Below are 27,719 nucleotides of genomic sequence, written 5' to 3'. Positions count from 1 at the left end.
TTCAATGTTAAATCAGCTTTAATTTTGTGAACTCAGTTGCTACGTTTACTGTACAAGTGCTTTCGCCTGGTTGAGTGTTGTTGTTTTAAATTTGCTCTAGTATCAGCGGTACAGAGGCAAAGCCACTTTACAAGAACATGAACGTCGTTGTTGAACGAAATTAAAGCATCTCTCCTTCAGTCAAAGGTTAGAAAAGGCGAACATGGCTGCTTGTTTGAAGTGTGTTTTGGTTTATGCACTGGAAAGCTGATTGTGGTCCTGTGAAAGTGCAATTCTGTCGGACAAAGATTGCTGATTCAGAAAATGTCTGGTAGGAAACGCTAAGGACGTCCTAGCTGCAAATAGGAAAATACCCAGCGTTTTGTGAAAGAAAATCTGTTAGACATTGTTAGTATACAACGTCTAATTCGATCATTAGGCTAAAACTATGCTTGTATGCTAGCTGGTGGTTCATTATTCCAGTAGTCACAGGACAACTACCATCAGTCATGTAGGCGACGGCTTACATTCTGAATGTGTCGCACTGACTTTTTACTTTTCATTCACAAATTTCTCACTTTTTATCCATCTGTCCGGTGGCCAATATGTTTTCAGTCTGCATCTGAGTTACAGATCATTAAATGCAGTCATTTACACTGAAGCAAACCTGGAAACATATTCTAACTGACATCTCAGAGCTAGAACTGACTATATGATACTTCATGGTGTTCTCACATATATTAACCTGATGTATGTATAGCCAAAACAATTAGATGTTGTATGCTAATAATAATACGTTTGCTGGAGGCCCCTTCACAAAATCCTGGGTTGTTTCCTAATTGACATTTTGGTGTCGGCAATCCCTAGTCCAAGAATGATCTCATGTTAAGTCTGGGAAAATTTTGTTTGGCCAAGGATAGTCCCAAACCAATGTACCCATTTAGAAACCTGCTGCAGTTATCTGCACTTGTCAAATATGTCGAGACTGCCAAATACAGTCAGTAGGCCGCTTTGTGCATCACCAAGGTTTCTCAGCTCTACATGGCCTTGGAAAGAACCCACTGAGCTTGTGCTTTCGATAAATCAACGGACAAAAATAAAGAACATTTACAAGTGTCTGCAAACTTCACGCTGTGGAGATTTTATTACATGGGTAATTGTTGTCTCGAGCACATTTACAAAAAGAGGCCATTTTGAAGCCGAAAACTGGCTCAATTTTGAACAGGCAGCCATGTCTGCTTTCTTGAGGTTTTGTCAAGCATTCTGCACGATGGAGACTTTTTACCACGCTGATGGGTGTTGTTCTTGGGTAAAAATCAGTAGCAGTGCAGGACAAATGAAAAATCCACAGTAGGAACAAAAGTCGACTCCACGCCATATTCATGAGGTTAAAGATTAGAGATGGTCAACATGGCTGCCTCTTCGAAGCTTTGCTGGGTTATGGGCTCCAAATGGTCAAAATGAGCATAACAAACTAAATACATCATTAGAATAACTTGGTATACAGTTCAAAGCTACATGCAGTTTCATTTCTGCTTTTTTGTGCTAGTTCAACATTCTTTATTTTTACAGGAGCTGCTTAATTTTGATGAAGTGAGCTGATTGAAATGCTCTGGTTACAAACAATCTGCATGATTTAACTGAACATTGGCTGGTCGAGTGTGATTAATGATCCAGCCAGGGGAGACTATTCATTGTAGCTCAGGACAAAGCTGGGTTATCTCCCATCTCATAGGCTCTGGGAAGTGCTGTGACGTGTATGCCGCGGATATTCAGGGGAGTGAAGAGGCAAAGGTAAAGGTGATTGACATATTTGTAGAAGTTATACATGTACATGAATGTCAGAAAGTCAGAAAATGATAGACGTGTGTTTTTGTGTGCGATTTGCATGTAAATAGTATATTAATAAAACATCAATGAAAAATCATTGTGTATATATACACAAAGTGACTAATCTTCACCATGTCAAGTCATGCTGTGACTCAACTTCAAATTGTCAACACATGATAAGACTCATCTTCACAGTGGCATGACATGACGTCAGTGATCTTTATAATGTCAAGGCATGGTGACTCATCTTCACCATGTCAGCGCCTGAATTGACTCATCTTCATGATGTCAAGGCATGATGTGACTCATTTCACAATATCAAGGTATGATGTGAATGATCTTCACAGTGTCAGGCTATAATGTGACTCTTCTTTACTATGTCACAGCATAATCTGACTCATCACAATGTCAAGGCCTGGTTTGACTCATCTTTGTGATGTTAAGAAATGTTGTGACTCATCTTTACAATGACAAAACATGAAGTGACTTATCTTCACTATGTCAAGGTATGATGTTACTCATCTTCACAGTGTCACAGTGCGACTCATCTTCACTACATCAAGGTATGCTGTGACTTCTCAAGAATGTCATGGCATGATGTGACTCTTCTTCACAATGTCATGGCATGATGTGACTCATTTCACAATGTCATGGCTTGATGTGACTCATCCAAATGAGATTGTAAAATATACCATCCTATAGATGTATTAGGCAAGTGATGATGACTGTACAAGTACCTATGGAATGTAGTTTATAACATTTGTTGCAGCTGCTTAAATGCAGAATGTTTGTAGACTGTGCCATGTGCTGTGGCAGCACTCCCACGACACGCGGACAAATCTGGCTGCCTGGAATTTTTTAAAGCTCAAGTAGTAAATGTTATTCTGCATTAAATTTCCAGGATATTTGATCACAAACCTTCTGTCATTCATTTTCTTGCAGTGTTTTCAGTTCATACCTGTATGTTCCTAGAATTATTGAGTACAGGTGAACATATGAAAATGGATATTTATTGTCTAACAGTTTTATGGAGAACTCTTAGGGAGGGCAACACTTGAAACAGATATTTATTGCTCACTATTGTCAACGCCTCCCAGCAAAGGTCAAATGTCAAGAGCTGCCATCTGTACAGGTTGTGTTTATAGGTTCTTTGTTGGTGAGGATAATCTGTAGTGTGTCATGTAAGTCAGAACCTCACAGGTGGAAGGGTTTGCCATTAACTTTGGGGATCCTTCACCGGCTCTATAAACATATGAAACACCAACAGAATAGATATTAAATAAGTGTAGAGAAATAAAACATAGGATGTTAATATGAGAGATAAATGTGAGGTAAAACTTGCATCAGCAGGTTGAGTAGTCTTGGTGGAAGGAATGTGACAGACATGTATATCTAGATCTGTAGCTGGCTGTTTTATATTTCAGGTAAAACAACACAGAGATTGAAATGTTTGTGTATGTCTTAGGGTCACTTTTTCATCAGCGAAAATAACTGTCTAGGAGCCATCTTATTCTTGCGGTGTTCATGATTTGAAATAACTAAGGGGACAACTGGCTCCAAGGGCCTGAAAAGCCAGGGTCAATTTGGCCCAAAACAACCTGATGTAATAAACTTGATGTGATTAGGTTTGTAGGCTCTAGGATTTGGCTTGTAGGCTGTTTGATCAGGTTTGTGGGCTGTGTGATGATGGTTGTAGACAGCTTGCGCTGTATGAATAGGCTAGTAGTCTGTGTGATTAGGCTTGTTAGCTGTATGATTAGGTTTGTAGGCTGCATGATTAGGCTCGTGCTGTATGATTAGGCTTGCTCTGTGTGCGATTAGGCTTGTAGGCTGTGCATTTAGGCTTGTAGTATGTGTATTTAGGCTTGTTGGCTCTATGGTTAGGTTTGTAGGTTCTATGATTAGGCTTGTAGGCTCTATGATTGAGCGTGTAAGCTGCTTGAATAAGCTTGTGGGCTCTATGATAAGGCTTCTAGGCTCTATCAATAGGCTTGTATGCTGTGTTATTGGGAGTGTAGACTATGATTAGGCTTGTGAACTGCAGGATTAGGGCATGTAGGCTCTATGATTAGATGTGTAAGCTGCATGAATAGGCTTGTATGCTCTATTAATGGGCTTGTAAGCTGTATAATTAGGCTTGTAGGCTGTGTGATTAGGTTTGTAGGATGTATGCTTAGGCTTGAAGGCTTGTGTGAACAGGCTTGTTGAATGTATGGTGAAGCTTGTAGGTTGTATGATTGGGCATGTACATGTAAGCTGTGTGATTGGGCTTGTACCGTGTACTGTATGATTGGGCCTGTGCATGTGCACTGTATGATTGTGCTTGTACATGTAGGATGTATGATTGTGCTTGTACATGTGCACTGTATGATTGTGCTTGTACATGTGCACTGTATGATTGTGCTTTTACAAGTACACAGTATGATTGTGCTTGTACACATGCATTGTATATTGGGCTTGTACATGTGCACTGTATGGTTGTGCTTATACATGTGCACTGTATGATTAGGCTTGTACATGTGTACTGTATGATTGGGTCTGTACATGTGCACTATATGATTGGGCTTGTACATGTGCACTGTATGATTGTGCTTGTAAATGTGCACTGTATGATTGGCCTTGTACACGTACATTGTATGATTGTGCTTGTACATGTACACTGTATGATTGTGCTTGTACTTGTGCACTGTATGACTGGCCTTGTACACGTGCATTGTATGATTGGGCTTGTACATGTGCACTGTATGATTGGGCTTGTACATGTAGGATGTATGATTGGGCTTGTACATGTGCATTGTGTAATTGGGCTTGTACATGTAGGATGTATGATTGGGCTTGTACATGTGCACTGTATGATTGGGCTTGTACATGTACACTGTATGATTGTGCTTGTACATGTAGGATGTATGATTGTGCTTGTACATGTGCACTGTATGATTGTGCTTGTACATGTGCACTGTTTGATTGTGCTTTTACAAGTACACTGTATGATTGTGCTTGTACATGTAGGATGTATGATTGGGCTTGTACATGTGCACTGTATGATTGGGCTTGTACATGTGGACTGTATGATTGGGCTTGTACATGTACACTGTATGATTGTGCTTGTACATGTAGGATTTTTGATTGGGCTTTTACAAGTACACTGTATGATTGTGCTTGTACATGTGCACTGTATGATTGGGCTTGTACATGTGCACTGTATGATTGTGCTTTTACAAGTACACTGTATGATTGTGCTTGTACATGTAGGATGTATGATTGGGCTTGTACATGTGCACTGTATGATTGTGCTTGTACATGTGCACTGTATGATTGGGCTTGTACATGTGCACTGTATGATTGTGCTTTTACAAGTACACTGTATGATTGTGCTTGTACATGTAGGATGTATGATTGGGCTTGTACATGTGCACTGTATGATTGGGCTTGTACATGTACACTGTATGATTGTGCTTGTACATGTAGGATGTATGATTGGGCTTGTACATGTGCACTGTGTGATTGTGCATGTACATGTAGGGTGTATGATTGGGCTTGTACATGTAGGATGTATGATTGGGCTTGTACATGTGCACTGTATGATTGGGCTTGTACATGTGGACTGTATGATTGGGCTTGTACATGTGGACTGTATGATTGGGCTTGTACATGTACACTGTATGATTGTGCTTGTACATGTAGGATGTATGATTGTGCTTGTACATGTGCACTGTATGATTGTGCTTGTACATGTGCACTGTATGATTGTGCTTTTACAAGTACACTGTATGATTGTGCTTGTACATGTAGGATGTATGATTGGGCTTGTACATGTGCACTGTATGATTGGGCTTGTACATGTGGACTGTATGATTGGGCTTGTACATGTACACTGTATGATTGTGCTTGTACATGTAGGATTTTTGATTGGGCTTTTACAAGTACACTGTATGATTGTGCTTGTACATGTGCACTGTATGATTGGGCTTGTACATGTGCACTGTATGATTGTGCTTTTACAAGTACACTGTATGATTGTGCTTGTACATGTAGGATGTATGATTGGGCTTGTACATGTGCACTGTATGATTGTGCTTGTACATGTGCACTGTATGATTGGGCTTGTACATGTGCACTGTATGATTGTGCTTTTACAAGTACACTGTATGATTGTGCTTGTACATGTAGGATGTATGATTGGGCTTGTACATGTGCACTGTATGATTGGGCTTGTACATGTACACTGTATGATTGTGCTTGTACATGTAGGATGTATGATTGGGCTTGTACACTTGCACTGTGTGATTGTGCATGTACATGTAGGATGTAAGATTGGGCTTGTACATGTGCACTGTGTAATTGGGCTTGTACATGTGGACTGTATAATTTGGCATGTACATTTAGTATGTATGGTTAGGCTTTTAGGCTGTATGATTTTACTTGACTGTGTGGAACCATATTGGAATCTTATTGTCCATATTAAGAAATGGAAATGTGGAATATATACATGTATGTGGTGGTTTTCAGGTAGCAATAAAGCTTTCAAAACATTGCAGGCAATATTACTGTGCTGATGGTAGAAAGAATCTTGACGTAGTTGCAGGAGTATGGAATGTGTGGACAATTTCTCGAGTTCTGAGTTTTTGTGGCTTGTAAAAAAACACAGAGAAGTCTGTTTTAATTGAGGAAATGTGAGCTCTGTGTGTGTTGCCAAGTAGCAGTATGACTTTACAAATATGGCAGTATGACTGTGCAATATGAGAGAGACGTTTGTCCTAGTTAATGTGGGTGTGTGATATCTGTTGCTTATTTCAGACGGCAATAAAGTTTTACAAAGAAGGACAACGGTATGACTGTGCCTGTAGAAGGGAGAAGTCTTTACTTAACGTGGTGTTTCAAGAACAAGGCCCAGTAGCCCAGCTAGGTGAGTCTTGCCTTTTTGGCAGGCACATGTATACAAGCCAGACTGAAAGGTGACAATAAGGAACACACTTCTAAGATTTATTTATTTATTGATTTGAGCACTCAAGAATATTTCACTAATATGATGGCAGCCAGTATTATTGTGAGAAGAAACCCATGACCATCCATTGGTTGCTGGCAGACCTTCCTCTGCACATAGTATACAGCATATGTCTTCTGAAGGGCGGTCTGCCTTGTGCCTGTGGTGTGTCAGTCATATATCTTTGGTGTGCCTGTGGTGTAGCTGTGGTGTGTCTTAAGTTTGTCTTTAGAGTGCCCGTGGTGTGCCTGTGATGCCTCTATGGTGTGTCATTAGTGTGCCTGTGATGCCTCTATGATGTGCCTCTGGTGCCTCTATGGTGTGTCTTTAGTGTGCCTGTGATGCCTCTATGGTGTATCTGTGGTGTGCCTTTAGTGTGCCTGTGATGCCTCTATGGTGAATCTTTAGTGTGCCTGTGATGCCTCTATGCTGTATCTGTGGTGTGTCTTTAGTGTGCCTGTGATGCTTGTATGGTGTGTTTTTAGTGTGCCTGTGATGCCTCTATGCTGTATCTGTTGTGTGTCTTTAATGTGCCTGTGATGCCTCTAAGGTGTGTCTGTGGTGTGTCTGTGATGTGTCTTTAGTGCACCTCTATGGTGTTTCACTCAAGCACACTGCATATGTGTCTTATATGTGAGTTAATACTGTTTATTTAACATAGAATGGATGGATTATTTTCAGTACAAGCCAAGGATCATGGAGTGTGGCACGGACGTCCATACCTGGTACAGGAGCTGTTATCACTGAGTCTGTGCCAGCTGAGGGTGAAGACAGGGGAGGAGGGGCTGACAGTATGGCTGTGTCAGAAACTGGTCAGGGACACTCTCAGGTAAACTGATACAGGAGCTGTTATCACTGAGTCTGTGCTAGCTGAGGGTGAAGACGGTGGGGTGAGGGGGGGAGGTGGTTTGACAGTATGGCTGTGTCAGAAACTGGTCAGGGACACTCTCAGGTAAACTGATACAGGAGCTGTTATCACTGTGTCTGTGCCAGTTTAGGGTGAAGACGGTGGGGGGTGGGGGGAGGGGCTGACAGTATGGCTGTGTCAGAAACTGGTCAAGGATACTCTCAGGTAAACTGATACAGGAGCTGTTATCACTGAGTCTGTGCCAGCTGAGGGTGAAGACAGGGGAGAAGAGGGGTGGGGGGTGGAGTGTCTGACAGTATGGCTGTGTCAGAAACTGGTCAGGGACACTCTCAGGCAAACTGATACAGGAGCTGTTATTACCGAGTCTGTGCCAGCTGAAGGTGAAGACGGTGGGTTAGGGGGTTGGGAGGGTCTGACAGTATAGCTGTGTCAGAAACTGGTCAGGGACACTCTCAGGTAAACTGATACAGGAGCTGTTATCCCTGAGTCTGTCCCAGCTGAGGTTGAAGGTGAGGGAGTCGGGGGTACGATGTGAAGAGGGAGGGGCTGGCTATAGTATGGCTGTCAGAAGCTGGTCAGGGACACTCTCAGGTAAACTGATACAGGAGTTTTAATCACTGAGTCTGTCCCAGCTGAGGTTGAAGACAGTGGAGTCAGGGGACAGGGTGAGGGGGTGGGCGTCCGGGCTGGTTATAGTATAGCTTTGTCAGAAGCGGGTCAGAGACACACCCAGATGTACTTATACAGAAAAGCACTGTACTCCATTATGTTACAGAGCTTTGCACCCCATTATGTTACAGAGCTTTGCTTTCCATTCTATTGCAGAACTTTACGTTCCATTATGTTACAGAGCTTAGCTCTCCATTATAATACAGAGCTTTGCACTCCAATATGTTACAGAGCTTTGTACTCTGTTATGTTGCAGAGCTTGTACTCCATTATGTTACTTACAGAGCTTTGCACCCCATTATGTTACAAAGCTTTGTACTCCATTATGTTACAGAGCTTTGCTTTCCATTCTATTGCAGAACTTTACGTTCCATTATGTTACAAAGCTTTGCACTCTGTTATGATACAGAGCTTTGCATTCCATTGTATTACAGAGCTTTACATTCCATTATGTTAGAGAGCTTAGCTCTGTATAATGTTACAAAGCTTTGCTCTGTATTATGTTACAGAGCTTTGCATTCCAGTATGTTACAGAGCTTTACATTCCATTATGTTACAAAGTCCTGCTCTCCATTATGTTACAAAGCTTTGCACTCTATTATGTTACAGGGCTTTGCATTCCATTATGCTACAGAGCTTTGGACTCCATTATGTTAGAGCTTTGCCTTCTATTGTATTACAGAGCTTTACATTCCATTATGTTGCAGAGCTTTGCTCTCTATTATGTCACAGAGCTTTGCATACTAGTATGTTACAGAACTTTGTACTCCATTATGTTGCAGATCTTTGCACTCCATTATGTTAGAGCTTTGCCTTCCATTGTATTACAGAGCTTTGCTCTCCATTATGGTACAGAACTTTACATTCCATTATGTTACAGAGCTTTGTACTCCATTATGTTACAGAACTTTGCACTTCATTATGTTACAAAGCTTTGCACTCTGTTATGTTACAGAGCTTTGCGTACCATTATGTTACAGAGCTTTACATTCCATTATGTTACAGAGCTTTGCTCTCCATTACGCTACAGAGCTTTGCACTCCATTATGTTACAGAGCTTTGCTTCGTATCCATCGTTCAGGCTTTGTGCATGCTGACTTGAAGCCATCCAATTTGATGTGGAGTGGAGCAGATGGTTGTCTGAAGCTGATAGACTTTGGGCTCAGTTTTCATGTCGAAGACCAGGTACGGAAGTTCTTAAATAAGCTGAATAGAATGAATTTTGGCTCCTGATGGCCTCCTGATGGTGTCTAGGTCAGCAGTTTGTCAACTATATAACAAGGTACATGTAGGGTGGTGTTGCTTCACTGTCCATTCACACCTATGGATGCTCTGATTTCCTTTGTCCATTTACACCTATAGATGCTCTGATTTCCTCTGTCCATTTACACCTATAGAGGCTCTGATTTCCTCTGTCCATTTACACGTACATGAATAGAGGCTCTGATTTCCTCTGTCCATTTACACCTATAGAGGCTCTGATTTCCTCTGTCCTTTTACACCTATAGAGGCTCTGATTTCCTCTGTCCATTTACACCTATAGAGGCTATGATTTCCTCTGTCCATTTACACCTATAGAGGCTGGCTCTGATTTCCTCTGTCCATTTACACCTATAGAGGCTCTGATTTCCTCTGTCTATTTACACGTACATGTATAGGGGTTCTGATTTCCTCTGTCCATTTTCATCTATAGAGGCTCTGATTTCCTCTGTCCATTTACACCTATAGAGGCTCTGATTTCCTCTGTCCATTTACACCTATAGAGGCTCCGATTTCCTCTGTCCATTTACACGTACATGTATAGGGGCTCTGATTTCCTCTGTCCATTTACATCTATAGATGCTCTGATTTCCTCTGTCCATTTACACCTATAGAGGTTCTGATTTCCTCTGTCCATTTACACGTACATGTATACAGGCTCTGATTTTCTCTCTCCATTTTCACCTATAGAGGCTGTGATTTCCTCTGTCCATTTACACCTACATGTATAGAGGCTCTGCTTTCCTCTGTCTATTTACACGTGTAGAGGCTCTGATTTCCCCTTTCAGTTACACCTACAAGTATAGAGGCTCTGATTTCCTCTCTCCATTTACACCTATAGAGGCTGTGATTTCCTTTGTCCATTTACACCTACATGTATAGAGGCTCTGATTTCCTCTGTCCATTTACACTACATTTATACAGGCCCTGATTTCCTCTGTCCATTTACACCTATGAAGCTCTGATTTCCTCTGTCCATTTACACCTATATGTATAGAGGCTCAGATTTTCTCTCTCCATGTACACGGATAAAGGCTCTGATTTCCTCTCTCCATTTACACCTAAAGAGGCTCTGATTTCCTCTGTCCATTTACACCTACATGTATAGAGGCTCTGATTTCCTCTGTCCATTCACACCTATAGAGGCTCTGATTTCCTCTGTATGTTAACCATATATATAAATATATTTTAATATTCTTTCATAAGACAACAGCTCTGGTTTTCATTCACTGGTGGACACAATGGAGTTTTTTTGGGTTGTGTGGAGCATTTTTTTGTGGTTTCCTCAGACCTTGAAGGTGATTTCCTCTGCTGCTGTTATGACTCATTTTGTGAAATAACTTTGGTCCATGTCCTATGTGGATCTAAATGTAAGTATAGAAGTTTAGTTGTTTTATTTAAGTTACTTTAGTGCAGATTTATGGCAAAAATCAGTCAGCACAAATCCTGTTGAAATTTGCTGTTATTTTAAAATAGATTACTTTTCATAAAATATCAACCTTGTATGTGCACATATTTCCATTCAAACTAAGTGATGAAGTTTCTGAAATTTATAAAGCGCATCACATTATTAAGTTTTAAAACTTTAAAATCATTTTAACATTATAAATAGTACACCTTTATTGTCTAATATTCACAGGAAGGCAATAATTTCATTTATTCTTCAAGGATAAATGCAAAAAGTTTGATTTTATTAATGATAAATTTTTTTTGGCCAAAAATCTCTGATATCGTCTCTTTAGTTCATTCATTCAAATTCACACTATTGTCTGTTTACAGAGTAAAAGTTGATTAAACATTAAACAAAAAAATAGCGATAGTTTTGAAAGGTCACTGTAAAAATCACTGTAGGTACATGTAATTGGTCGTAAAATTGTAGGGAAATAGCAATGACTATAACATTTTGGGCAATTCAGTGAAAGTAATAAAACTAATTATATCAGATGTGGATCATTTTAAGATCAAGATGATTAAGAACTGTGGCTGGACCCGCTACGTGTACATGGAAACTGTAATACTCTTGAATAGATTACCCTTAGATTAATTCTCTCCACTTATCATTTACTGTTGGTATTAGGGCCAGTGTTGAAGTAATGCCGCAGTTTTGTAGGCATGTCCAAATTTAAAGACGTCTCCAATAGCAATCCTTCAAATGTTTGCATTGTAAAGAACACAAGTTGATTTGTTTACAGGGAAAAGATTATGGCTAAATTTGTGTATGTTCAGAAATGAACAAAGTGTAATTGCAACATTTAGCAGTGAAAATGGGAAAATGACGTGCTTATATAATATTGGCTATGGTATGTGTGGCTGTTTCTATATCAGGATGTTGGAAGAGTTCAGTCCCCTGGTTATGAAGCTCCAGAGGCCGTCACCTGGAACAGTGGTGCCACCTGTAGGACAAAGCTGTCCTCACATATTGACATGTGGAGCATGGGCTGTCTACTCTTGTGGATGTTGACTGGTAAAAAATTACCTCAGATAGAGGAGTGTGGACAGAGTTGTGTAAACTGTAAGGTGAGTAGATAACGAAACTACATATACTGTAAATGACCCAAAATTTCATCCATGACAAACTTGCCCATTTTTCCTGATTCTGAGAGTTTGACTGGTTATATATAGATGCTTTGAGGTTTGTTAAGACGGTAAGATATCCTACTAGAAAACTGTAAGTTTCAGCCCCTAAACCAGTATTTTATCACTTTTTTGGGGCCTGTAGAAATGCACTTTTTAGGGGAATGTATAGGTCATTTATGACAGTTGAGTCTTGCCAGGAGAGGATGTCATGTCTGGTGATGCCAGCTTGGAACTTGATTGTGTCAGCTGTACAGAAAGCAAAATGAGATATATGTTGCTGAGCCAGAGATGTGTGAACTGTTAGGGGAGTAGAAACCAAAATGAGAAATATGTTGCTGAGCCAGAGATGTGTTAACTGTTAGGGGAGTAGAAACCAAAATGAGATATATGTTGCTGAGCCAGAGATGTGTTAACTGTTAGGGGAGTAGACACCAAAACGAGATATGCATTGCTGGAACAGTCATGTGAACTGTTAGGGGAGTAGAAACCAAAATGAGATATATGTTGCTGAACCAGAGATGTGTGAACTGTTAGGGGAGTAGAAACCAAAATGAGATATATGTTGCTGAGCCAGAGATGTGTTAACTGTTAGGGGAGTAGAAACCAAAATGAGATATATGTTGCTGAGCCGGAGATGTGTTAACTGTTAGGGGAGTAGAAACCAAAATGAGATATATGTTGCTGAGCCAGAGATGTGTTAACTGTTAGGGGAGTAGAAACCAAAATGAGATATATGTTGCTGAGCCAGAGATGTGTTAACTGTTAGGGGAGTAGAAACCAAAATGAGATATATGTTGCTGAGCCAGAGATGTGTTAACTGTTAGGGGAGTAGAAACCAAAATGAGATATATGTTGCTGAGCCGGAGATGTGTTAACTGTTAGGGGAGTAGAAACCAAAATGAGATATATGTTGCTGAGCCAGAGATGTGTTAACTGTTAGGGCCGCCGTCGTATAAGTGAAATATTCTTGAGTACGGCGTAAAACACCAATCAAAAAAAAAAAAAAAAAAAAAAAACTGTTAGGGGAGTAGAAACCAAAATGAGAAATATGTTGCTGAGCCAGAAATGTGTTAACTGTTAGGGGAGTAGAAACCAAAATGAGATATATGTTGCTGAGCCAGAGATGTGTTAACTGTTAGGGGAGTAGAAACCAAAATGAGATACATGTTGCTAAGCCAGAGATGTGTTAACTGTTAGGGGAGTAGAAACCAAAATGAGATATATGTTGTGGCAGTAATGAAGTGTGAACTGTTAGCAGAGTAGAAATGAAAACGAGATATGTGTTGCTGGAACAAAGTCATGTGAACTGTTAGGGGAGTAGAAACCAAAATGAGATATATGTTGTGGCAGTAATGAAGTGTGAACTGTTAGCAGAGTAGAAATGAAAACGAGATATGTGTTGCTGGAACAAAGTCATGTTAACTGTTAGGGGAGTAGAAACCAAAATGAGATATATGTTGCTGAGCCAGAGATGTGTTAACTGTTAGGGGAGTAGAAACCAAAATGAGATATATGTTGCTGAGCCAGAGATGTGTTAACTGTTAGGGGAGTAGAAACCAAAATGAGATATATGTTGCTGAGCCGGAGATGTGTTAACTGTTAGGGGAGTAGAAACCAAAATGAGATATATGTTGCTGAGCCAGAGATGTGTTAACTGTTAGGGGAGTAGAAACGAAAATGAGATATATGTTGCTGAGCCAGAGATGTGTTAACTGTTAGGGGAGTAGAAACCAAAATGAGATATATGTTGCTGAGCCAGAGATGTGTTAACTGTTAGGGGAGTAGAAACCAAAATGAGGTATATGTTGCTGAGCCAGAGATGTGTGAACTGTTAGGGGAGTACAAACCCAAATGAGATATATGTTGCTGAGCCAGAGATGTGTTAACTGTTAGGGGAGTAGAAACCAAAATGAGATATATGTTGCTGAGCCAGAGATGTGTTAACTGTTAGGGGAGTAGAAACCAAAATGAGATATATGTTGCTGAGCCGGAGATGTGTGAACTGTTAGGGGAGTAGAAACCAAAATGAGATATATGTTGCTGAGCCGGAGATGTGTTAACTGTTAGGGGAGTAGAAACCAAAATGAGATATATGTTGCTGAGCCAGAGATGTGTTAACTGTTAGGGGAGTAGAAACCAAAATGAGATATATGTTGCTGAGCCAGAGATGTGTGAACTGTTAGGGGAGTAGAAACCAAAATGAGATATATGTTGCTGAGCCAGAGATGTGTTAACTGTTAGGGGAGTAGAAACCCAAATGAGATATATGTTGCTGAGCCAGAGATGTGTTAACTGTTAGGGGAGTAGAAACCCAAATGAGATATATGTTGCTGAGCCAGAGATGTGTTAACTGTTAGGGGAGTAGAAACCAAAATGAGATATATGTTGCTGAGCCAGAGATGTGTGAACTGTTAGGGGAGTAGAAACCAAAATGAGATATATGTTGCTGAGCCAGAGATGTGTTAACTGTTAGGGGAGTAGAAACCAAAATGAGATACATGTTGCTGAGCCAGAGATGTGTTAACTGTTAGGGGAGTAGAAACCAAAATGAGATATATATTGCTGAGCCAGAGATGTGTTAACTGTTAGGGGAGTAGACACCAAAACGAGATATGCGTTGCTGGAACAGTCATGGTAACTGTTAGGGGAGTAGAAACCAAAATGAGATACATGTTGCTAAGCCAGAGATGTGTTAACTGTTAGGGGAGTAGAAACCAAAATGAGATATATGTTGTGGCAATAATGAAGTGTGAACTGTTAGCAGAGTAGAAATGAAAACGAGATATGTGTTGCTGGAACAAAGTCATGTGAACTGTTAGGGGAGTAGAAACCAAAATGAGATATATGTTGTGGCAGTAATGAAGTGTGAACTGTTAGCAGAGTAGAAATGAAAACGAGATGTGTTGCTGGAACAAAGTCATGTTAACTGTTAGGGGAGTAGAAACCAAGATGAGATATATGTTGCTGAAGCAGTGTAGTGTTAACTGTTAGCAGAGTAGACACCAAAACGAGATACATGTTGCTGGAGCAATGTAGTATGAAGTGTTAGCAGAGTAGACACCAAAACGAGATATGCATTGCTGGAACAGTCATGTGAACTGCTAGGGGAGTAGAAACCAAGGTGAGATACATGTTGCTGAAGCAGTGTAGTGTTAACTGATAACAGAGTAGACACCAAAACGAGATACATGTTGCTGGAGCAATGTAGTATGAACTGTTAGCAGAGTAGACACCAAAATGAGATATGCGTTGCTGGAACAGTCATGTGAACTGTTAGGGGAGTAGAAACCAAGATGAGATATATGTTGCTGAAGCAGTGTAGTGTTAACTGTTAGCAGAGTAGACACCAAAATGAGATACATGTTTCTGGAGCAATGTAGTATGAACTGTTAGCAGAGTAGACACCAAAACGAGATATGCATTGCTGGAACAGTCATGTGAACTGTTAGGGGAGTAGAAACCAAAATGAGATATATGTTGTGGCAGTAATGAAGTGTGAACTGTTAGCAGAGTAGAAATGAAAACGAGATATGTGTTGCTGGAACAAAGTCATGTTAACTGTTAGGGGAGTAGAAACCAAGATGAGATATATGTTGCTGAAGCAGTGTAGTGTTAACTGTTAGCAGAGTAGACACCAAAACAAGATACATGTTGCTGGAGCAATGTAGTATGAAGTGTTAGCAGAGTAGACACCAAAATGAGATATGCATTGCTGGAACAGTCATGTGAACTGCTAGGGGAGTAGAAACCAAGGTGAGATACATGTTGCTGAAGCAGTGTAATGTTAACTGTTAGCAGAGTAGACACCAAAACGAGATACATGTTGCTGGAGCAATGTAGTATGAACTGTTAGCAGAGTAGACACCAAAACGAGATATGCGTTGCTGGAACAGTCATGTGAACTGTTAGGGGAGTAGAAACCAAGATGAGATATATGTTGCTGAAGCAGTGTAGTGTTAACTGTTAGCAGAGTAGACACCAAAATGAGATACATGTTTCTGGAGCAATGTAGTATGAACTGTTAGCGGAGTAGACACCAAAACGAGATATGCGTTGCTGGAACAGTCATGTGAACTGTTAGGGGAGTAGAAACCAAGGTGAGATATATGTTGCTGAAACAGTGTAGTGTGAACTGTTAGCAGAGTAGAAACCATAACGAAATATGTGTTGCTGGAATTGAGCTGTGTGAACTGTTAGGGGAGTAGAAACCGAAAGGAGACACGTGTTGCTCGAGCAGTGTAGTGTCAACTGTTAGCAGAAAAGAAAACAAATCGAGATATATGTTACTGGAACTGGGCTGTGTGAACTGTGAGGAGGGCAGAAACCAAAACAAGATATAGTATCCGATTCTGGCAACCTGACGTACTGGGTGTACATTCAGACTACCAGACAAACCTGACCTACTGGGTGTACATTCAGACTACCAGACAAACCTGATGTACTGGGTGTACATTCAGACTACCAGACAAACCTGACCTACTGGGTGTACATTCAGACTACCAGACAAACCTGACCTACTGGGTGTACATTGAGACTACCAGACAAACCTGACCTACTGGGTGTACATTGAGACTACCAGACAAACCTGACCTACTGGGTGTACATTCAGACTACCAGACAAACCTGACCTACTGGGTGTACATTCAAACTACCAGACAAACCTGACCTACTGGGTGTACATTCAGACTACCAGACAAACCTGACCTACTGGGTGTACATTCAGACTACCAGACAAACCTGACCTTCTGAGTGTACATCAAGACTAGCAGACAAACCTGACCTACTGGGTGTACATTCAGACTACGAGACAAACCTGACCTACTGGGTGTACATTCAGACTACCAGACAAACCTGATGTACTGGGTGTACATTCAGACTACCAGACAAACCTGACGTACTGGGTGTACATTCAGACTACCAGACAAACCTGACCCCCTGGGTGTACATTCAGACTACCAGACAAACCTGACCTACTGGGTGTACATTGAGACTACCAGACAAACCTGACCTACTGGGTGTACATTCAGACTACCAGACAAACCTGACCTACTGGGTGTACATTGAGACTAGGAGAGAAACCTGACCAACTGGATGTACATTGATACTAGCAGACAAACCTGACCTACTGGGTGTACATTCAGACTACCAGATAAACCTGACCTACTGGGTGTACATTCAGACTACCAGACAAACCTGACCTACTGGGTGTACATTCAGACTACCAGACAAATCTGACAAACTGTGTGTCCATTAAGATTAGCAGACAAACCTGACCTACTGGGTGTACATTGAGACTACCAGACAAACCTGACCTACTGGGTGTACATTCAGACTACCAGACAAACCTGACCTACTGGGTGTACATTCAGACTACCAGACAAACCTGACCTACTGGGTGTACATCGAGACTACCAGACAAACCTGACCTTCTGAGTGTACATCAAGACTACCAGACAAATCTGACAAACTGTGTGTCCATTAAGATTAGCAGAAAAATCTGACCTACAGGGTGTACATTGATACTACCAGACAAATCTGACCAACTGCGTGTACATTGAGACTACGTGGTAAACCTGACCTGCTGGGTGTACATTGAAACTACCAGTTAAACCTGACCTACTGGATGTACATTAAAACTACCAGACAAATGTAATATACTGAGTGTTCATTGAGAATAGGAGACAAACCTGACCTACTGGGTGTACATTAAGACAAGCAGACAATCCTGACCTACTAGGTGTACATTGAGACTACCAGACAAACCTGACCTTCTGAGTGTACATCCAGACTACCAGACAAATCTGACAAACTGTGTGTCCATTAAGATTAGCAGAAAAATCTGACCTACTGGGTGTACATTGATACTACCAGACAAATCTGACCAACTGCGTGTACATTGAGACTACCAGACAAATCTGACCTACTGGGTGTACATTGAGACTAGGAGAGAAACCTTACCAACTAGGTGTACATTGAGAATAACAGACAAACCTGACGTACTGGGTATACATTGAGACCAGCAGACAAACCTGACCTACTGGGTGTACATTGAGACTATCTGACAAACCTGACCTACTGGATGTACATTGATACTAGCAGACAAACCTGACCTACTGGGTGTACATTGAGACTACCAGACAAATCTGACCTACTGGGTGTATATTAAAACTACCAGGTAAACCTGAACTGCTGGGTGTACATTGAGACTAGAAGACAAAACTGACCTACTGGGTGTACATTAAAACTACCAGGTAAACCTGACCTACTGGGTGTACATTAAAACTACCAGACAAACCTAATATACTGGTTGTTCATTAAGACTAGGAGACAAATCTGACCTACTGGGTGTACATTAAGACAAGTAGACAAACCTGACCTACTGGGTGTACATTGAGACTACCTGGTAAGCCTGACTTACTGGGTGTACATTGAGACATTGAGACTAGGAGACAAACCTGACCTACTAGTTGTACATTGAGACTACCAGACGAACCTGACCAACTGGGTGTACATTGAGAGTAGCAGGCAAACCTGACCTACTGGGTGTACATTGATACTAGCAGACAAACCTGACCTACTGGGTGTACATTGAGACTACCAGACAAATCTGACCTACTGGGTGTACATTAAAACTACCAGGTAAACCTGAACTGCTGGGTGTACATTGAGACTACCAGGTAAACTTGACTTACTGGGTGTACATTGAGAGTAGCAGACAAACGTGACCTACTAGTTGTACATTGAAACTACCAAACAAACCTAACCTACTGGATGTACATTGAAAGTACCAGACAAACCTGACCTACTGGGTGTACATTAACACTACCAGACAAATCTAATATACTGAGTGTTCATTGAGACTTGGAGACAAACCTGACCTACTGGGTGTACATTGAGACTAGGAGACAAACCTGACCTACTGGGTGTACATTAAGACAAGCAGACAATCCTGACCTACTAGGTGTACATTGAGACTACTAGACAAACCTGACCTACTGGGTGTACATTGAGAGTAGCAGACAAACATAACCTACTGTGTGTACATTGAGAGTAGCAGGTAAACCTGACCAAATGGATGTACATTGAGACTACCAGACAAACCTGACTTACTGGGTGTTCATTGATACTACCAGACAAAACCAGACTACGTGGTAAACCTGACCTGCTGGGTGTACATTGAGACTAAGAGACAAACCTGACCTGCTGGGTTTTCATTGAGAGTAGCAGAGAGACCTGACCTACTGGGTGTACATTGAGACTAGGAGACAGACCTGACCTACTAGGTGTACATTGAGACTACCACACAAACCTGACCTACTGAGTGTACATCGAGACTACCACACAAACCTGACCTACTGGGTGTACATTGAAAGTAGCAGACAGACCTGACCTGCTGGGTGTACATTGAGAGTAGCAGACTGACCTGACCTACTGGGTGTACATTGATACTACCAGACAAACCTAACCTACTGGGTGTACATTAAAACTACCAGACAAATCTAATATACTGAGTGTTCATTGAGAATAGGAGACAAATCTGACCTACTGGGTGTACATTAAGACAAGGAGACAATTCTGACCTACTGGATGTACATTAAGACTACCAGGTAAACCTGACCTACTCGGTGTACATTGAGATTAGGAGACAAACCTGACCTACTAGTTGTACATAGAGACTACCAAACAAACCTGACCTACTAGGTGTACATTGAGACTACTAGACAAACCTGACCTACTGGGTGTACATTGAGAGTAGCAGACAAACATGACCTACTGGGTGTACATTGAGAGTAGCAGGTAAACCTGACCAACTGGGTGTACATTGAGACTACCAAACAAACCTGACCTACTGGGTGTTCATTGATACTACCAGACAAATCTGACCTACTGGGTGTACATTGAGACTACCTGGTAAACCTGACCTGCTGGGTGTACATTGAGACTAAGAGACAAGCCTGACCTACTGGGTGTACATTGAGAGTAGCAGACAAACCTGACCTGCTGGGTGTACATTGAGACTACCAGACAAACCTGACCTACTAGGTGTACATTGAGAGTGCTAGACAAACCTGACCTGCTGGGTTGTACATTGATAATACCAGACAAACCTGACCTGCTAAGTGTACATTGAGACTACCTGGTAAACCTGACTTACTGGGTGTACATTGAAACTACCAGTTAAACCTGACCTACTGGATGTACATTAAAACTACCAGACAAATGTAATATACTGAGTGTTCATTGAGAATAGGAGAATAGGACAAACCTGACCTACTGGGTGTACATTAAGACAAGCAGACAAACCTGACCTACTGGATGTAAATTGAGACTACCAGGTAAACCTGACTTTCTCGGTGTACATTGAGACTAGGAGACAAACCTGACCCACTAGGTGTACATTGATACTACCAGACAAACCTGACCTACTAGGTGTACATTGAGACTACCAGACAAACCTGATCTACTGGGTGTACATTGAGAGTAGCAAACAAACATGACCTACTGGATGTTCATTGATACTACCAGACAAATCTGACCTACTGGGTGTACATTGAGACTAGGAGAGAAACCTGACCTACTGGGTGTACATTGAGACTAGGAGACAATTCTGACCTACTGGGTGTACATTGAGACTACCAGGTAAACCTGACCTGCTGGGTGTACATTGAGACTAGGAGACAAACCTGACCTACTGGGTGTGCATTGATTTTACCAGACAAACCTGACCTACTTGGTGTACATTGAGAGTAGCTGACAAACCTGACCTACTAGGTGTACATTGAGACTACTAGACAAACCTGACCTACTGGGTGTACATTGAGAGTAGCAAACCTACTGTGTGTACATTGAGAGTAGCAGGTAAACCTGACCAAATGGGTGTACATTGAGACTAAGAGACAAACCTGACCTACTGGGTGTACATTGAGACTACCAGACAAACCTGACCTACTAGGTGTACATTGAGACTACCAGGTCAACCTGACCTGCTGGGTGTACATTGAGGCTACCAAACAAACCTGACGTACTTGATGTACATTGAGAGTAGCACACAAACCTGTTCAACTGGGTGTACATTGAGACTTCCAGTTAAACTTGACTTACTGGTTGTAAATTGAGATTAGCAGACAATCCTGACCTACTATTTGTACATTGAGACTACCAGACAAACCTAACCTACTGGGTGTACATCGAAACTACCAGGTAAACCTGACCTACTGAGTGTACATTAAAACTACTAGAGAAACCTAATATACTGAGTGTTCGTTGAGACTAGGAGATAAACCTGACCTACTGGGTGTACATTAAGACAAGCAGACAAACCTGACCTACTGGGTGTACATTGAGACTACCAGACAAACCTGACCTACTGGGTGTAAATTGAGACTACCAGACAAACCTGACCTACTGGGTGTACATTGAGACTACCAGACAAACCTGACCTACTAGGTGTACATTGAGAGTGCTAGACAAACCTGACCTACTGGGTGTACATTTAGAATACCACACAAACCTGACCTACTGGGTGTACGTTGAGACTGCCAGACAAACCTGACCTACTGGGTGTACATTGAGACTACCAGACGAACCTGACCTACTGGGTGTACATTGAGATCACCACACAAACCTGACCTACTGGATGTACATTGAGATCACCACACCAACCTGACCTACTGGATGTACATTGAGACTACCCGACAAACCCGACATACTGGGTGTACATGTGCTGATATTCATTTAGGGAAGTTTTTTTCAGCATCTCTGTCTAACGTATTGCTGTATATACCATGTGCACTAAAGACTGAAAGATCAGCTTGTATAAGTCTACCACATTTTTTTCCAGGTAGCCTGGATAATGTGAGTTTTGAACTTGGATAAACCTTGAAACTGGCTGAATTATGTCCACAGTTTGAACGCAAATATAATTCTGCATTGTTTTTCCAGACAGTGGACAACAAGGAGAAGTGTAAGTATGGTGCCATAGCTTGTGAGATGATTGGAAAGATACTGAGTGGAAAACAGCACGGTACGAGAGAAGCGATGGATTTAATTACAGGGTATATGATTTCTTACCAAGTTTTTCTGGTCATTTGTAAGCGAATTGCTGAGAAAATGCTGACAATTATTTCACTCATATTAAACTGAAGGTCAAGCAAGACCAATTTTATATCACACATTGTCTTATTATACATTTATTAAGGATTTAGCCGTATATTAGATATATTTCAAAGTCTCTTGAGGGAGCCTCCATGGCCGAGCTGGTTAGCATGCCAGCGCGACTAAATGACGCATGAGCCTCTCACTAATGCGGTTACTGTGATTTTCAGTCATCCCAACTGACTCCTCATGCCAATGGACCTCTCATCCCAGCAGACTCCTCATCCCAACGGTCTTCTCATCCCAGCTGACTCCTCATCCCAACGGACTTGTCATCCCAACTGACTCTTCATCCCATCAGACTCCTCATCCCAACCGACTCCTCATGCCAACGGACCTCTCATCCCAACTGACTCCTCATCCCAACGGTCTTCTCATCCCAACTGACTCCTCATCCCAACGGGCTTGTCATCCCAACTGACTCCTCATCCCAATTGACTCTGCATCTATTCCCTACATCTTTGTTCAAACTACTTGCTTTCCAGAGGGGTATGTGTGGCATAGTTGTCATGTTGACTTCCTCTCCGGTCATATGTGGGAAGGTCTGTAATCAACTTGCAGATGGTTGTGGGTTTCCTGAGCCCAGTTTCCTCTCAGCATATTGTTGACCAGGGTCATATTGGTGAATCATTTCCTTTGTAGGCGTAAAACACCAGTCAAACAACTAAATAAATCTTGCTTTCTAGATGCGAATGTTACTTCACTTGTACAGGGTAAGGATACAAAAAAAGTTATTGGTAATTATTGAAAGGATATGTCAATTTTATATGCCGAGTCACACTCTTGCCAGTCTGAGCATGCTTTCACAGTTACCTTTAATAGCAGGCTGTACTAACTCATTGAACCAAACTGTCATCGATCCGAACGTGCTTTCACAATTACCTTACCAGGTTGTACCTATATGTACTCACCGAAGCAAACTGTCGCCATTCTGACTTGCTCTGACAATGAGTATCGTCCATTGTACAGTCAACCCCTATTAAAGCTTTGTTGAAAGTCAGTCACAGACTTCAATATGTTGTGGCTCTCCGCAGTTAAGTTCCTATCCATGATGCCAAAGCTTGTCGCATGACTCATCTTTATTTCTTTGCCATTGACAAGACTACTGAAGTGCATACCAGGACAAAGGCTGAGCTGTGAACAAGCCCTACAACTGCCATTCTTCTCGGTAGTGTTCGGTGAGTGCTTTTGTGTTTGCCTGTAGTCTTTTCCTCATGCTGTTGCTTACTGTCTCACAACACTCTGGCTGTTTTTTTTTCATTGACAAGTCATGCCAGAATATGAAGATACATGCAGCATGGATATGTTCAGAGCAAAGCAAAATAATGCTCTTTGAGATCTGTGAATGTAACACTTTTATATTAAAACCAAGGTATTATTTATTGGTTAACAATCAGGGAAAATAAATGAAGCAGTGACAATATGGTGCTCATATCTGTACATGTATGTCACATGAGGAAGTTTCGTCAGTAACTTGCCAAATGTCGCTGGTTTATCTGACCACTCTTTTTTCTTGTGCTCACACAACTGGCTGTTATTGTACAAATAAAAAGCACTTGAGTATAGTGTTAAGCCATAGCCAAACGAGTTAATACAATATTCACTTGTGCATGTCGTTTTTAATAAGATGGCTTTGGGAAACATAATCAATTTGACGTTGTGCATAAGGAGACCTGCATGTTTTGGAGGTTCGGAATCGAAGCGAACTGAGTCGTTTTAGGACATATCTGAGGTGGTCAAAATTGTCACCGATTTGCGGAGTTAGTTCTAGTTTTAGAGCGCATTGCCGCGGTGTGTTAGCATCTGCGTATGGTTTTCTTCTATTTTGGTTATATGTAAACCCGCCTAGAGCATCGCTGTTGTGAAACACAATGCGTAGTTTATATAAAATACCAATCGAATTATGTGACCCATAAGAAAATACCAGTTATTAAAGTGAGGCAATTATTGAAGACATTCTAACATAAAACACCTTGCTGTCTCCTCAGGTCCCACTTCTTGAGATCGTGTATTTTAACTGTAGGAATATTTTTAAAGTTACGATTTAACTACTGTGTTCTCAGAGCCCACCTTTAAGGACTTGTTAGTTCTGCCCACATGTATAGTAAGACTGGTTAATACAGTGGACAGAGGAGATCTTCAGGACGTGGAAGTCTTAAAAGGTGGGTGGACTTTGTGCTCTGCTGATGGAACAAAACTGCATCATTCTAGCCTTACATGGAAATTAAACATGAAACAGAATCATTATATGTGTTTATCTGGCTGTTATTCAGGCTGAAATGTAAACCTGCTGTGATAAAGTCACTGTTTATCAGATACCCGAAAAAAGGCGTTGACTTTGTCTGTGCTTCGCCATGTTTTAGTCTACCTGTAATGCTGACCTCCATGATGTGCACGGAAGTGAATTCACCTTCAGTGTAGTGTTGACCCCCCCCCCCCATTCCCCGTCCGCCCCCAAAAAGCAAAATTGTGCAAGTTGCAAGAGTTCGACGTAAAGAAGAATTGAAATTAATTGAATGACAGGATATCTGCACATTATTGTTCGCATCATGACCAAAATTGTCTTTACACATTAATCATAGTCTAAGTTACATATTTACATCTAGTTTGAAATTGTTGTGTTATTTTGCAAGAAATTAAGACTGATATTGAGGCAGAATGCAGCCTGTTTGGAATGGTGGAGTCTTGTGTTATTCCTACAGAAGGAGCCGGAGTGGAAAAGGTAATAAAGAAATTTAATGAGTTTGTTATTCAGGCTTTGTTTCCATTAGTGACTTTGCGGTCCATTCAGACTTGTAATGTTATGCGTTGTTCTCACTCATGACCTTAGGACTCATTCTCACTCGCGACATTAGGATTCAGTCCACCTCATGGCACTACATGCTCTATTCCTAACTTTAGGTTACATTCATCCTCAGGGCACTATATGTTCCATTCATGACTTTAGGCTTCATTCAACCTCATGGAACTATCTGCTCCACTCATGACTTTATTCAACCTCATGGCACTACATGCTCCGTTCCTGACTTTAGGCTTCATTCAACCTCATTGCACAATATGCTCCACTTGTGACGTAAGGCTTCATTCAACCTCATGGAACTATCTGCTTTGGGCTTTGGGCTTCATTCCACCTCATGGCACTGTATGCTCCACTTGATACTTTAGGCTTCATTCCACCTCATGGCTCTCTATGCTACCCTCATGACTGCACGATTTCTTTTACCTCATGGCACTATATGCCCCACTCATGACTTTAGGCTTCATTCAACCTCATGGCACAATATGCTCCACTTGTGACGTTAGGCTTCATTAAATCCTGATGGCACTCTATGCTACACTTGTGATTTTAGGCTTCATTCAACCTCATGACACTATCTGCTCCACTCATGACTTTAGGCTTCATTCCACGTCATGGCACTATATGCTACCCTCATGACTTTAGGGCCGGCCCCGATAGCACAGTTTGTAGAGCGCCCACTTCAGGAACGGTAGATCCAGGGTCAACCCTAGGTCGATTCGCACCTAAGACCTTAAAATAATAAGTTGTAACTTCCTAGCTTGGCTTTCAGCATAAAGGGGATAGTGCAACGACTGGTTTGGCCCGTATCAGTATAATGGCTCGAATTTAACTAATATGTTCCACTTTTTGGCCACTTACATAGTTGTATTGATTTGTATCTTGTTTGTTTCTTCGCAACGACTAAATCAAGATGATAAATTTTTTTCCCAGGTTTTTGTTAAATATAGAAATGCAGACCATGCCGAAAAAGCTTTCGAGAAACTGAACGGGAGGATGTTCAACGACAGAACTGTTATTACCACGTTCTTCTGTACAGAGGCGTTCCAAAATCAACAGTATTTCTGATATATTCTGATTCGGCCTTTTCATAATGTACATGCACATAGTAATAAACACTGAGCGTATCGCATGGAATGTAATGAAAGTTTACGGGGTCTTTTGGCTTGTCTGTCACTCTGTCACGCATCGATTTCTGTGCAATACAACTTCTCCAAATATTGACAAATTTCGGTTTAAAATTTGTGTCAGAAGGTAGAATCTCACATCTGGTTGGAATGTCAGCTCAAGTGGCGCATACGTTTTGTGTATTTTTTCCTTGACATCTGATTAATTATTGATTTCTGTGTAGTAATTTATTCAGATACTTTCCCACACCAATGTTTGACAGGTTCGTTTTGTACCATTTTCCAGTTTGAAAACAAATGTACACCCATCAGTCTTGAGTATCAATTGCGTGTTTGACGTGTCACTGTGCAGCTTGTTTTTGCATGTTGCAGTTGGAACTTTATCTCTTCTTGACAAATGTAGACGGTAAAACAAATAAACCCGCGAGGAGTAACGTGAAAACCCTCGAGGAGTAACGTGAAGCTATCATTCTTTAGAAAAGACACAGGCACTGATGTCCAAAAATAATTCTAAGTGCATTTGACATTGAAAAGTAATGGCAAACTTCATTTTTCCTGATTAGATTTTTTTTTTAAAGCAACTTTCAATCATCTACTTACTGAGTTATTGTGAAATACTCAATTTATTATTTTTAATAAAATAATTTCAGCCATTTCATTAAATCTGACCCATTCTTATAAGCCAAAAGAACAAAACAATGAAGACATTAAGAATCACCATTTTATTATGATCCAATCTTAGTGCATCTTGTTGCACAAGTTCACCTGGTTAACTGACATTACCAACATGTCAGAAAAGCGTTCATTAGGTGGTCGTTCAGTGGCTTGGTTCATTATATTAAAGCGTTGACTGGTGTTCCAGTCAAGGTTGCGCTGTTTAGGCTGTGGATATAGGTCCTGCGGTTTGCCAGGCACCTGACGATGTTCGACACTCCTCTGGAACACGAAGACCACGAATTTGTATCATTAAATACAATCCAGATAATGCACGAATTTATAAATCTAGTCCAGAACGACAATCCTTCAGCCTGGGTCAGTAGAGAACTTTTCATCCGTTCTTAAGTGTATATGTGCGTGTTCAAACATCATTGGCGTTTTAAAATCAGTATGTATCAAAGTACCTTTCCGTCAAAATATCATTCTCGTACCCAACATGACATAGGAAATATCGTAACCGACGTTAATTAGTGGTTTAGTACATAAGCTGAACGTTTAAGACTTGGTTTTCGTGATCAGATTGTCCTGAGGAATGTACAAAATAAGTTTCATCCTCGTACTCAATAAAATTAGTTTTGGATACTTTCCACCCCAGGACTGTGCACGGCTGCCGCACTGAAGACTCACCATTTTGGCGTTTTCACTCATAGTTCTGTATGTTCAGCGTGCCAAACCTTCCGCAGGCGACCTGACTGATAAACCTCTTCTATGGTCTATTTCTTTTAGAGAGTCGCTTATATTCAGCTCTCTGTAAAA

At 41.1% G+C, this 27,719-nt stretch overlaps 1 protein-coding gene across 2 annotated transcripts; it reads left to right on the top strand.

Annotated features, from left to right (window-relative positions):
* Nucleotides 1–26,779, top strand: LOC135480241 (serine/threonine-protein kinase Kist-like). 2 transcript variants are annotated; one of them, XM_064760020.1, is made up of 11 exons: nt 1–186; nt 1,552–1,773; nt 6,607–6,715; nt 7,475–7,622; nt 9,386–9,515; nt 11,916–12,107; nt 22,110–22,222; nt 23,424–23,500; nt 24,386–24,484; nt 24,956–25,044; nt 26,053–26,779. In XM_064760020.1, the coding sequence occupies exons 2-11, from the start codon at nt 1,648–1,650 to the stop codon at nt 26,185–26,187; spliced, it is 1,218 nt and encodes a 405-aa protein (XP_064616090.1). In that variant the 5' UTR covers nt 1–186; nt 1,552–1,647; the 3' UTR covers nt 26,188–26,779. The 2 variants fall into 2 exon arrangements, with proteins under 2 accessions (XP_064616090.1, XP_064616091.1); XM_064760021.1 differs by lacking the exon at nt 1–186 and adding an exon at nt 194–310.
* The last annotated feature ends 940 nt before the right edge of the window (nt 26,780–27,719 follow it).

This window comes from Liolophura sinensis, chromosome 13, assembly GCF_032854445.1.
Source record: "Liolophura sinensis isolate JHLJ2023 chromosome 13, CUHK_Ljap_v2, whole genome shotgun sequence".
In the NCBI taxonomy this organism is placed as follows: Eukaryota; Metazoa; Mollusca; class Polyplacophora; order Chitonida; family Chitonidae; genus Liolophura; species Liolophura sinensis.
Note: the sequence above shows the minus strand (reverse complement) of the source record. Positions and strands in the feature narration are given on the sequence as shown.